Source organism: Antrostomus carolinensis, unplaced genomic scaffold, assembly GCF_000700745.2.
Source record: "Antrostomus carolinensis isolate BGI_N321 unplaced genomic scaffold, ASM70074v2 scaffold19593, whole genome shotgun sequence".
Taxonomy (NCBI): Eukaryota; Metazoa; Chordata; class Aves; order Caprimulgiformes; family Caprimulgidae; genus Antrostomus; species Antrostomus carolinensis.
In genome coordinates, this window is record NW_010307472.1 from 1,123 (window position 1) to 15,030 (window position 13,908).

General features: G+C 35.9%; 1 protein-coding gene across 1 annotated transcript; it reads right to left on the reverse strand.

Annotated features, from left to right (window-relative positions):
• Positions 1–896: 896 nt before the first annotated feature.
• On the reverse strand, positions 897–13,584 carry LOC104523008 (medium-chain specific acyl-CoA dehydrogenase, mitochondrial-like; the record flags this gene model as incomplete). The annotated part of the gene is given in 13 exon segments (XM_010165456.2): positions 897–968; positions 3,997–4,263; positions 5,391–5,486; positions 5,565–5,705; positions 6,483–6,591; positions 7,695–7,805; positions 7,807–7,820; positions 8,630–8,710; positions 8,794–8,894; positions 11,154–11,223; positions 11,329–11,426; positions 12,206–12,305; positions 13,473–13,584. Coding segments are annotated over 13 exon segments (1,372 nt in total), but the record flags the coding sequence as incomplete, so codon positions are not given.
• Positions 13,585–13,908: the final 324 nt, after the last annotated feature.

Consider the following 13,908-nt stretch of genomic DNA (forward strand, 5'->3'; position numbering starts at 1 on the left):
CTTATTCAGGAAGTCCAGGGAATGTCTATTCCGCCAACACTGCCAAGGTTAAAAAAAAAAAAAAAAAAAATTCACACTTCTTCTCAGCTGTTCTTGCTGCCAACATAGTTGAGTATATACACTGATGGAAAGGAATAATAGATTTAAATACACTGGATTCGAAATATACACGATCTCATAAGTCATTCTTAAGATCCTATAATCTTAAGGAAAAGCTACAAATTTTTACTTGAAATAAATCATCCTAATTGTACATTTACTTGCTTAAGGGAGTGCAACAGCACAAAAGGCCACATTCTCTCAAGCCAGTATTGTTACTTTTGGGTAGTATCTAAATCTTCAGAACAGACACACATGCAGACAATAGCAATGCAGGCCTTCACACTGCTGAACTGGAAAGGCTACTCGGCTACTGTGGGCAGTAGCATAGTAGGAACTGAAGTACAGCTATTAATGTATTTCAGACACTGGACAACTTGCCCAGAATACAATTTAAGTGATGTGACATGCAAAATGAATAAAAACCAACCACACTTCTCTTTAAAAAAACCCCAAAATTTACTAGAATGCAGCAATGACTGTCAGAAACGACATTCTGATTATCTAATTTTCTAGTGAGAAAACACTGCATTCTGATATTCTCGATTCTTGCCCATTTTGTGTTTGAACAAACAACCACTTTGGAATTCAGAATGTTTAGAAAATACCAGCTTTGTTAGGAATGAAGTGAGGGACTGGACAGAAAGAAGTAATGCTTAATAACGTACAGAATAAAAAGATTTAGAAGGAAATGTTTTCTTTTCTCAGTGCCTTTTTAATTCTATTGAGAAATGCACTAAAATCCTCTTCGATGAGAATACAGAAAACTACAGCAGTTCCAGAAATACTTTATACATTTAAGCCTTATATTTGCTAACATGTTCACGAGCTATGATCATCCTTTGAATCTGAGCAGTTCCCTCGTAAATCTGAAAAAAAGAATTGCAATAATGTTAGCCAATGATTTTTAAAAGCTTTTAACAGACCTACACTTTTAAACCTTCATGGCACTAATCCAGTGTGGATCAGGATGTGCAGAAAAACAGAGAAAACAGAAAATTCAAGTGTGACAGAGTAACTACAGTGGGCTAAACAGAATAAATCACATACAAGATACGGAGAGACAGTCTTTTTCACTCGGGTTCTCTTATCTAAATGCAGAAGATTCTCATGAAAATAAACAAATGTGGTGGGTGAAGAAGGACGAGGAAGAAAATACTTAATTTAGGTTTTACAAAATAGGATTTAAAACAATAGGTGGAGGGGAGGAGGTGACTTGTGCTGGAAGTGTTGTATTTTCTTTGACTAGCCTTTCAAGGTCATGCTAAATGTTCTCTTTGATCCATTTATTTCCATTGCTTCTTGTTAACTAGTACTCTCGCACATACAGTTTTGTTTGGGTTTTTTGTTTTTGTTTTGTTGTGGTTTTTTTAATCATGTATTCTTGCATTTTCTTCTAGAAACAGTCTGCATCGTCCCTCTGTCCTATTTGTTTGCTGGCAGCAAACTCAAAGATGGACAACAAAGCATATATGAAGCTGTAATGCCAAAGGAGGCCACGTGCTTCACAGGTATACTGCAATGTAATGTGAGGGCTGGGGCAATATAGTTTAGGGGTTTAAGTGTTTCAGCTCCCAGTTCTCCCAGAACTTGTCTTGGCAAATTGCTCAAATTCACTTTCTCATTCACTTACAGGAATAATCTTCCCAAGAACCTTACAAAGTTTTTTGAAAATAAAGACGCTGCAACCTCTGTTCACCATTAGTTTTTTGTTTCAGGGGAAATGGTTCATTCCCAATGTGAATTCACTGACTGCTGCTGCTTACCCCATGTTGATCCAGATTGTATTTTGTGAATACTAGGTGCCTTTTGGAGCAAACTGAAATTGATATATACCAAATAGCTACCAATCCCTAATAAAGACATAATGGTCCAAGCCTACAGCTGGATCTTAACAATTATATGCGTATCAGGGATATGCAGTCCAGGAGACCAAACAGGCTTGCTATGAACTCAGCCTGCCCAAACTGCTTGTAGTGTAGTTGTCGGGGCATCAGCAGCTATTTCTGCAATCTACTAATCTGCTCCTGTTGCACTATATTACTTGTTGATGAAGACAGCCATGGAATTCAAGTGTAAAGACTCACAATCTTCTTAAGCAATTACAGGAAAGGTTTTGGTTTATAAGCTGATGGAAATAGTTTCAAGAATCACTGACAATTAGAGAAGGGAAGTTTTCCAAATTTGAGAAAGGAAACTTTCTACCAGAGTAGCCTAGATTTGTAGCCAGACAAACCTAGAGCAGAGTAAGGACATGTAAAAACGTTACCAGTAAACACAGTATTAGAATTGTGTAATACTGAAAAAGATCAACTATATGGAAGAAAAGTTGGAAAACCAAGTTTTTGTGCATGAAGCATATGGCCAATATACCATCTGGAATTGGGCAGCAATACAGTAAAGCACAGTGAAGTGCAAAGTATAATCAAGAGACACAGTAATTGTAAAGACAAAAGCCTTTCCTGAATTCTTTTGGGGATGAAGTGGAACAGAAGAACACACACATACACAAAAAAAACCCCCAAATCTGATTCATCTGAACAATTAAAAGTCTACTTAGCCATGCATTTGTGATGGGTCAGTCTAATGGAAAATCTAAGTAACTGGGATCTTGTAAAATCAGTCTTAGCTTTCAAATACAGTTTTAACCCTCACACCATCTTTCTCTAGAAAAGGAGACAGGAAAAAAGCCCAATCATGATAAAGTTCAATTAATCATTAATTTCCTCACTCACAGGAGTGCAATTAGGTCTAAGAACCTTTAGATTCCAGAATAATGGTTTTCTTTCCTTAAAGAGACAAAAATAAATTCATGGCTAGTCAGCTGTAAGAGAAATATTAGAATCTTAAGAAAGACAGCTGTTAGAGGTAACTAACATTAGAGGTCATGGTCCGCATGCATTTCTGGTATCATCTATTTTGATGTTTTATCTAGTCACTATTAATGTGATATAATGTCACAACATCAATAAAGATTACTGGTTTTGCTGGACACAATTAAAATATTCTTGCTGAATAAAGATCTGCAGCATATTATATGCTAACAAGAAGAATTACAACATGACATGGAATAGCTTCTTGGCAGTAACACTGCAGAAAATAGCCTGGGCATTACGGGTAACTATGGGCTAAACATGAGTAAGTATGAGTGGGTTTTGTTGCTAAAAAAAGGCTAATCACTCCAGTTTGTGCCACACTTCTGTTAATACAACACATGCAAGATAATCATTCCATGATAGTGATATCTCAACCAAAGTATTCTACCCAGCTTATGATACCAGAGTTTCAAACAGAAACTTTAGAGCACAGCAACAAATCATGACAAGGCTGGAAAAAGAAAGGAAAACAAACAAAACCACCCAACCGAACAAAAAAGCCCCACAACTTATGAGGAAAAAGGTGAAGAAGCTGTTTTAGTGTTCAGGATGAGAGGAAAGCTAAACTATAGGCAGGTACCAGTCCAGGATACATATGGAAGGTCAGATCATTTCCATCGCTGAAGGTTTTGAAGAACAGCATTATACATAAACTATCTCTACTTGCAGAATATGAAAGCAACCATTGGTATTTTGATCAGTTTTTTCTAAAGTGTTTTTCTTCTAAGAGTTCAAAAGCTTCAAAATTAAAAGTCCCAGAATTTCAGAGAGTTACCACATTGGAGGGCGGGGAAAACAAACCAACAACCATAATTTATTTCTTTTATGTGAGTTGAGTTGTTGGTCCAGTGCAGTGACTCTTGTATGCAAGAAGTTGCCTGATTTGAATGACTTTTTCTTTAAATTGAAGGATTATTGCTTTAATTCTAAAAATTGTGTTTTAATATGTGTACATCACGATTTGAAATAAATAGCCATTATTTTATTTTATATAAAATTTATGCATTACTATAAATATCACATTCTCTCTTTTACATTCCTGGTAGATTTTAGCATCTCTCATCAGTTTTTCTACAGGATATTCAGTATTAAATAAATTTCCTCCAAAAATCTGTACTGCATCTGTAGCTACTTGGTTTGCAATGTCACCAGCAAATGCCTTTGCAATGGAAGCATAGTAGGTGTTCCTGCAACCAGCATCAGCTTCCCATGCAGCTCTCTGGTAAGCCACCCTAGCCAGTTCCACTTTCATTGCCATTTCAGCAAGCAAGAAAGACACTGCTTGGTGCTATGAATGATGAAATAAACTATGTTAACATTGCCCACTTAAAATTCTATAGCATCCAAAAAAAAAATGATCTTCTTAACATAGCGATCTGTAGAGAATATCTTGGCAGAGCAAGGGCATGATGTTTTAGTTAAGGTCTGCCTGCACAACCCAGCTCGTAGCCCTGAAGGCAGTGCCCCTGAAGTCTCCTTAAAAGATAAGGATGAGAAACAACAGTAAGGTCGTAAACAGAAGGGAGGATGTTTAACAGGATTGGCTGGCCACGGGGGGGGGGGGGGAGGGCCGCGTGGAATCGGAAGTAAGGAGAGACTGAGGCTGGCATGAATGCGGAAGTAGATTCACTTATAACCAATTATAAGATGACATGTGTGATATTTAGTTAATTAAACTAATAGTAGTTTTGTTTGTACCACATGAACCCTGTAGAACCCTATAAAAGTGTGCTGTTTTAAGCTAATAAACGTCACTTTACGAAAGTTCACTCTTACCTCCATGAGGACTCTGTGAATATTTCGGGGAATCTTCCTACAGCGATCTCTTCAATAAACTCAGTAAATTTTACTAGAGGAGTTCTACCTAATATGGATCAGGCTCTCCTAATTGTATGTTGAATTAGGCTTTTTAAGTTTTTACTTCTCAAATCCAATGAGTCATAGGGATTAAGCACTGAATTATGAAGTTCTTAACTATTTATGAGATCAGTATTCACATTGCTGTTTATTCATATTTCTTTAAAACTGGTAAGCAGTGTGACTGGCAGTGTATTCTATTAGTATTAATAATGTGCATTGTTTCCCTGTTTATTACCACTGAAGAACTGAAGTATATTCTGATAGTACCAGTGTCAGGTTTTTGAGCAGAGTTTTCTTTCTACTTTTACTATATTATAGAAAAATTTGTGAAGTTACTACATAGCTAAGTTCACTTAAATGGTGCCGACCATTTATATACTATATATACTATATACTTCAAAAGCCTAAAATGGCAGAGATATAATATAAAAATGAAAGAACTAAAAAAAAGAGGAATAACTTTGAAAAATCAGTAGTAGTACATCTGGTGTGAAAACATAACTTTTATTTATATTCTCTCTCTCTCTCCCCACACCCCCCTCTGCCTCCACTTACTTCAACGATTGCTTTCCCAAAGGTTTTTCTTTCCAGAGCATATCTAGTAGCTTCATCAAGTGCTCTTTTTGCTAATCCAGCAGCAGCAGCTGCTACCTGAATTGAGTACAGCACAGGATAAAAAAATCACAAATTCCTGCTATATTTTATAAGTAAGTAATTTCTGATACTTACAGGTGGTCTGGTCTTATCAAAAGCTCCCGTTGCGATTTTAAAGCCAGCTCCCTCAGCTATTAATACATTCTCTTTTGGGATTCTCACATCTTCAAAGACAATACCTCTTGTATCTGAGCAGCGTTGACCCATATTCATTTCCTGAAAAGGTAAAGTTACAGAGGTGCAACTAATTTGGATTATTCAAAGGTACAATACATTTTAATTCCTTAGTTTACTCAAAGCATAAGGTATGCTTTTTTCCCCAAAACACTTCATCTAAAAATTACCATATACATGAAAAATATTAGTTCTGCACTTGCAGACCAGCATGCCCTTAATTTGTCTAAGCTGGGCAGTTTACTTTCTCCTTACATGAAATCAGTTCTCTAGCTGTAATTAGTCTTCTTGCTTTTCTCTGGTTCAACTAAATCCTTTAAAAAAAGTAAAGAATCTAATATGCAGGCAGTACAGGTATACTACAAATAAATAAATAAGCTTTTTTTTTTAAAAAAAAAAAAAAGAGAGAACTAGCACCAGTGTCTCCAAGGCCTCTTCCTTGATCAGCAGTGAGTAAAACTAAAGCTCACTCTGTGTGTATTTGTGGTTAAAATTGTCCAACTTGCTTTCAAGGCATACTACTTCTCATTTATTGGCACTTGTCAATAAAATAGTTCTCAAAGATTCTTTTGCAGCTTTTCAAAGTCATCTTGCTTGGGACCATTCTGAATAATTCCTTATCTGAATTAATAACTTCATAAATAAGTATGTCTTCTGAATAGTTTCTGTATGTTGTGAAAATGAAAAGGTCATTGTACATGAGCATATGAAAATATTCAGTTGCATAACAGTCTTTTTTTTTAATGGTAATTTGTTGCATTATGGTTTAGAATTGAACAATAATTCCTGGCTTGTAAAATAAGAGGTAAGAGTCTTCACCGTTCTTTGAATTTGGATTCCAGGGCTATCTGCTTCGACAATGAATTCAGTAAAGGCTTTGCATGCAGGAGCTTTTGGATCTGGATTGGTACGAGCTAATAAAAAATACGTAGTGTAAAACAAAGAAGAGGGGTGCAGTTTATCTTCACAGTTAGCAACCAGATACATTCTTAGCTAACAACTAAAATGTTCTGTGCCATGTAGTAAATTCTGTGTGTACATTAACAACGCCATTTTCTTGCTGCTCCCAAAATTAAATTAAGAGTGAGCAAGAGAGAGAAGTTTCAAAGATTCAAGATTTCATAAAATTAAATAAAATTACTGTAGATCAACATGCAAAGACTTTCCACCTTTTCCATGTATTTTAAGTCTTTTAAGTCCTTAAGGATATTATCAGCTTCACAAATAGTACAAAAGAAACTTATTCACAGCACATACATAAAAAATGAATGCTTAGAAAATACATTCTTGCATGGAAAATGTTATGTTATATCACCTGATTTCAAAGATCTTAATTTTATTCTTGTAAGTTGTAAATAAGTACTTCTCTTAGAAATTAAACAGCTGTAAATCACATTTATGGTGTTCAGTAATATCAAAAGATATCTGGTAGATTGATGGTTCTGCCTTGAACAAGGAAATTAAGTAACTAGAAAAGTCAGCTTTTTTATAAACTGTATAAAGTTTTTCCACTTGAATTAAGAATAATTTGGGTGTTGTGAATCAGTGTGATGTGAGACATGATGAAAGAGGTTTATATTGTAAAGCATGCTGCATAGACACCACAGCAATATCTACATTCTTTGACAACTGGAAAGTGTCTTCCATTCAGAAACTAAAATATAACATCACAATCCAACAGTGTTTCTAGCTTCACTGAGTACTCTGGAAGTTAAATCATACTGTTGCTGTCGTGCCCTGAAGAAAATGCAGAATTAATGTTATTTGATAGCAGCAAGATTCAAGAGGCCTTCTTGAGTGAGGCGTTGCCATGTCATCACTCATTTTCCTTTTTAGGCTTTGCACAGCACCAGGATTGCATTCTTATATCTTATCCTGATAAACTGGTCAGAGAATAAAGTGTAGCATGTTGGAACACAATGAACATTCAGATTTATAACACATCTTTAAAGAATCTAACTTTGCAGGGGAGGGGAAGCCACTATATAACATAACAACAGAAAATATTACTTGAGTTAACAGTTAACACACCAGTTTGCTTTCCCACCGTTTGTGATCCACATCTGACCATTAATAACATACTCATCTCCTTTCTTCTCAGGCTTTGTTTTTATACCAGCTACATCAGAGCCTGCTCCAGGCTGTTACACAGTAAGCCTAAAAGAAAATAAAATGCAAAACCTTGAGGAATAAAAGTTCTATTTTTAAGCAACCACAAATTACTGCAGACTATGCATCAAACTGAACTATAAAAGGTTTAAGTGAACTTCACAGTAAAACCCAAAACTTTAAATAAAAAAAAGTCCCACCAATCCAAAACAATCCAACCCAAAAAACCTGCAACAGCTGTCTTGAGCAAGATTCCAAACATATATGAGTTAATTTTCTTTATAAATTCATAATAATGCATAGAATTATCTTTTACCTTTAATCGGACAGAACCATTCTGTAACCCTTAAGTCATTACCTCCTCAGGCTTCACAAACTCTGATGTGAAAGCTGAAGACCTTTAAAATCTGAAAATAAGAGAACTGAGTAACATTTTATGTTTACTGTGACCTTCATTTTATAAGGCTTAGTTGTTCAGATTTTAATGCACTGCACATGAATCTACTTCTATGTAACAAGTACTACTTATATTTAAGATAACAAATACAGTTTAATTCCTATCCAAGTTGAGTTTCTCGCTCCCTCTCGAAAGGGAAATAAAAGGTATTAATTTTTGGTAAGTGACTTAGTACGGGGAGGATTTTTCAAGTAATATCTTCTATTTGCGTATTGAATGTATCTCATTAGCTATTCCCTGACTTTCAGTAAATGCCACTGTTTATTTACAAACCAAAATGGGCTAAGCTGAGTACAGGTCAGTGTTTTCTCAGGGTGGGGGGTGGCAGAAAAAAAATGTAAAAGGATTAATACTATTAATATGGTTTAGGAACACTGTACAGTGTAGCAGTCACACTTACACACATCATTGGTTCCTCTGTCATTCTTCCTAAGTATTTTTTCTGCTGCTGCTCATTTCCTGCAATGATTACTGGCATTTGCTGAAAGAAGAAAATATTTATTAATCATTTTTTTTAAGTGCACATAATGTAGTTTAAGGGACATAAGAAAAGACAGAACTTACCCCTAGGGAATTTGCTTCAATGGCAGTTTGAACCCCTGTACATCCATAAGCTAATTCTTCCGTAATAAGGCATGCTTCAAAACTGCCAAGGCCAAGACCACCTACAGTTGAAATATTTCATTTACTAAAATGGGTTTAAATTGTAATGTATTAGTGATTTACACAAATTAATTAACAAAAATGCATTCCCACACACACATTTGATTGTGCACCATATTTGATTAGACATTCTCATGCACTTTTTAAATAAAGTTTTGTCAGAAGAATAACAGGTGATTTGAAAATTAAATATCATAGTTCCAGGGTTATTGTGTGATTAATGTGGGACAGGTTGCACAGAGTGACAAGAATGTACCACTCAAATTTTTTTACTACTTTACATTTGAGAATTAAGAATTCTTAGGAAGCAGAGAAAGGGCTCCTGAGCATATGGGGGGGACAGGGGGAGAAGCATCCATATTAGTCAGACAACCAACTCAGTAATCTGTTTCTGACAGAAGCCAATAACGATACAACTATACTTCCTCAAAAATATTTTCCTGAGCCTTCGGGGGACTTCCTCAGCCAAAGAGATATCTCTTTGGTATCTTTGTTATGCTAACCCTAGACAGATATTTCTTGGGTGAATTTGCCCAGCCTCTTTTTGAATCTATGTAAAATTTTAGCATCAGTATTGTCCAGGGGCAATGAGTTTCACAAATTAACTACACAATGCATGTAGAACCATCTCCATTTATTTTGAACCTGCCATCTGCTGACTTCATACCTTCTAGTCAGATTGAAAGGGACAGGGAACTAACAATCTCTTTTCACAGTCTCCATGACACTGACACTTCAGTCATTTCTTACATAGAAGCTACATCTCACACAGAAGATACATCTCACAAAGAAGATACATCTTTTATAATCTTTGTAAACCCTCTAGGAACGTTTTCTATTTCCACAATATTATTTTGAGATGGAAGGATCTGTCTACATAATGAATTAGAGGCAAGTGCAATTTGGATTCAGGCAGCAGCATAATTATGCCTTTTGCTTTTTACTTCATTCCCTTGAAGGTCCCTTCTGACCTTTTATTTTAAGTTTTGACCACTTCCGATTATGCTGACATACACAGAACTATGTATTATACACCAAAAATCTCTTTTTTGAGAGGCAGTAACTACTTCAGAAGATACTATTTCTCCGTGAAGTTCAGATGGCTTCTTTCCCTTCACATGTGCATCACTCTTCCTTTTTTGAATTGCATTTGCCATTTTCTACACTGAATAACTCAGTATTATCAGTAAACTCGGTCACCTCAGCATTCACCCCCTTTTCCAGTTTTTTTATAGATTTTCCAAATAGCACAGGAAGGCTATTTGGAAAATCTATAAACAACAGCATAGCAAGGCTATGCTACTAATTTTTCCATTATGAAACCAGATTATTTTTAAAACTCAATTTGGAAGTTCAAGCATTCTATATCAACCACGCATCCTTATAAGGTATGACTTCCTTTCACAAAAACCCTTCTCTAGCATAACATGTTTATCTGTGTCCACTATTTCTTAGTACTTCATCTTACTTGCTCTTAATTTACATGGTGTATCAGGCTTACTAGTATGTATTCTCCCAGATCTCCCTTGGAGACCTTTTAAAGCAACGTTGTCCAATTTGCCACTTGTAATTTTTCATTTAATAACCAAGTGATTATACGCTGCAGCAGTTCAGCTATTTCAGCCATTAGTTCCTCTAGAATTTGTGGCTGAATAAATCTAGTCTTCATAATTGTTCCTTTTGTCTCTTTGTTCCTTAACCTCGTTTATTAAATTTTTGATACAAGATATACTCTCCAATTAGTCTTCCAAAAAAAAGAGTCTGCTATAGACACTTGGCTAATTTCTTTTTCAGTTAATATAAATTCCAAAGGAAAATAATTTAACATTTTTTCCATGGTTACTTATATATCTAAACACTGCCAAAACAATGCTGTAGTGCACCTAATCTAAACTGAAAAACTGCCATTCTGAAATAAACTCTTAAATTGCTCCAGCCTGTCAGAGACTAGAACAAAAGATGACCTTCTAATTTCTCTGCCTAATCAGCTGACATGGTGCACCAGGGGAACATTAGGCAGTTTTAATCATGGCAGTAGGAAAATCTGGTCATAAATTACTAAATCATAATCTGTCTAATTTGTGTCCTGATTACATCCACAGCTAGTAACACTTGTATGTGTCAACCTGCCTACTGATTAAATTTAGATTATTCAAGTATGCAACTATTTATTTTATACAGAATCCATAATTACACATATAAATCTCATCTAATGCCTTTCCTTTGTTTCATTTTACAGATTAATAAGAACGTTTACTTACCACAGCTTTCTGGTATGTGTGAATTCATAAGACCAAGTTCCCAAGCCCATTTTATAAGTGGAAGAGGATACTGAAATAGACAGGGAAAAATCACCTTCTGATTCATCACAGTCAACAAAGTTTATGCAGGTTAAGATAAAAGTCATTGTTTTCCCTTACACTATGGTAGATTTACCTCTCCACTTTTGTCATATTGTGCAGCAACAGGAATAATTTCCTCCACAGCAAATTTATGAGCAGAAGTTTGAAACTCTTTCTGTTCATCAGTAAGTTCTATTTAAAAAAAAAAAAAAAAGAAAGAAGTTCACAAATTCTCTACTATTTTAATTTTGTCAGTTATCAGACTACAAGAAAAGAGAAAGCAAGAGTGTCCTTCCAGGATAACCCAAACCACCACTTCCTGGGCCTCTGCAGGAAGCAAAAAAGCTCAACCTCCATTGTTCTCTCATCGACACCTACAACGCATGCACGCACTTCTGACAAAATTATCCACAAAAATACTGAAAACTGAGTAGAGAGGACTGTGTAACATAAAATGTGTTACCAAAAGAAACAAGAAGAATGCTGTGCTAATTAAATGGAGGAAGAGACGGAGGCAGATGTCTGTGAAGATCCTGGATACTCAGTTTCAAACACATCTAAATTTGCTTTATGCATATAACGTGCCAGGATAAGGATAAATTTCTTTGTAACATTTCTTTAAAACCAAGTTCAACTGTAACTACATTTGGTTCCTTAACAATGTAATCGGCAATGTGAAATAATTATTCAAAGCTAAAACACTTTTGCAATTAAAAAAGCTTCAGACACATATGAGTTAAAAAAAGAAGAAAATCTTATAAACACTACACACACAGCTGACTTGCCTGAGCTGGGGAAGAAAGTAATTTTGGTTTTTAAAGTGTTTTTTTTTTAAAAACCCAACAGAAATCTATTTAGAATAAAAACCTTGATTTTAAAGTCATGTCAAGCTGCAATATAGGATTTTATTTTTTTTAACTCTGCAATTTCCCCTTAATTGCTATATTTCTTTCAAAAATTGTAATACTTACTAAAGCTAAAGCCAGCTCCAGGTTTGCCTATATGTAAGTTTTGAGCAGGTTTACTAGAATGTGACTTCCATCCATGCCCTGCAATGGTTTGAAGCATTTGCTAAAGAGAAAAAGAGCATGAGGTGTGAGATCTTTACAGCTCAGGTCTCCTAAAGCTACTAGCCTGACTGCAGCACAACTTTAAATGTAGAATCCCTCTTTAGAAACAGTATCACATCAAGTATAATACAACTACTACAGTGATAAAATAATTCTGGGCCACTTTAAGTTTTGTTCCTGCGGCAAGCAGTGCTCACATGAACGCACAGCTATACCAGGAATCCCAGGCTCTGACAGCACTGAGATTGAATGAACTGCCATATCCCCTCTTAAGTATTGCACAACTGATTATTTACAAATAATTAAGAATAATTAATGTTCACAGACACGGCACTATGTATTTCTTTCATTTATACACACACTCAGAAAACCTGATTTTCTTGCCCAGCAGTGAATATTCCATCTATCCAATCTTTACCTACATGCAGATTTAGTAAGACTTTAAAAACAACCTACTTGCCAACCAGTATCTATCAGAATATTTTTATAATGTCCCAGACTCATACTCATACCTGCTTTCTTTTAATAAGCTGCCACTATGGACACTTAGTGATTATTGTTATTACACTCTAAATAGGACAGAACCCAGCAGACTACCCGAAGTTTAATTTTCTTCCTAATACTTATCACAAATTTATTCTTTTTCATTGTGCTTTTTTTCCTGTATTAAGTTTATTGCCCACAAATACTATTATTACAGCTATTTTCAAAAAGCCTTAATACTGTGCAAAAACACATCTGAATTTGATTTTTAAAGGTTGGTTTACCCACTTTCATCATTCAATAGTTATGAAACTGAAATGTTTGGCAAAAAAAGTGAAAAATATTTAATTGGATACATTTCTAGAAAGATCCAAATCAATACTGTGTGAAAAAAAAAAATAGCCTAAACACTAATAAAAGGCTTGTTCTCGATTTTCATATGTGAAAATGTAAAAAAGGGGGGGGGGGGGGGGGGGGGGAGCAGCAAAGCATGATCACTGATTCTCCCTCACACAGCTCCGGACAAAAAGGAAAAGAGGTGTCAAGAGCAGTTTTCTGCTGGGGTCATGTGCCAGGAGGCTGAACTTGAAATACCAATGCCCTTTGGCAGGTCCTTGCCTCAAGCATGACTTTTGATCTGTAAAACACCAGCTGGCTTCAGATGGAGACTCCTTCCCTCACTGACACTGTCACAGCCACGCTCTGGACACTGGTCAGGCTGCAGCACTTTGGGGCACAAGCCTGCTGCCAGGAGCCTTGACAACCGGCCCTTCCACAGCTCAGGCTCATGAACGACCCTGGAAACAGGGAAACCAGAATGTGTAAATGTCAATGCTAAACAAGGTGATATCTGAGCTTTGAATAATTTTCACTTTCTAGTTTGAAGCTGGGAGGTTATTGGTGGTTCAATACAGCAGAACGTTAGTACTTGGGAAAAACAACTATTATACATAACATAAATCTAAACACATTTGCAGAGGCAGCACAGCTCGGTGCGCTTAGGGAAATGCACTGTGTAAAATACCCTGAACTACAAGCCCGATGCTTTGAACCCATCTCCACCGTGTCAGCGGGAAGCAGGAGGTGCCTGACACAGGCAGGACAGCGTCGCCTTTGGCACA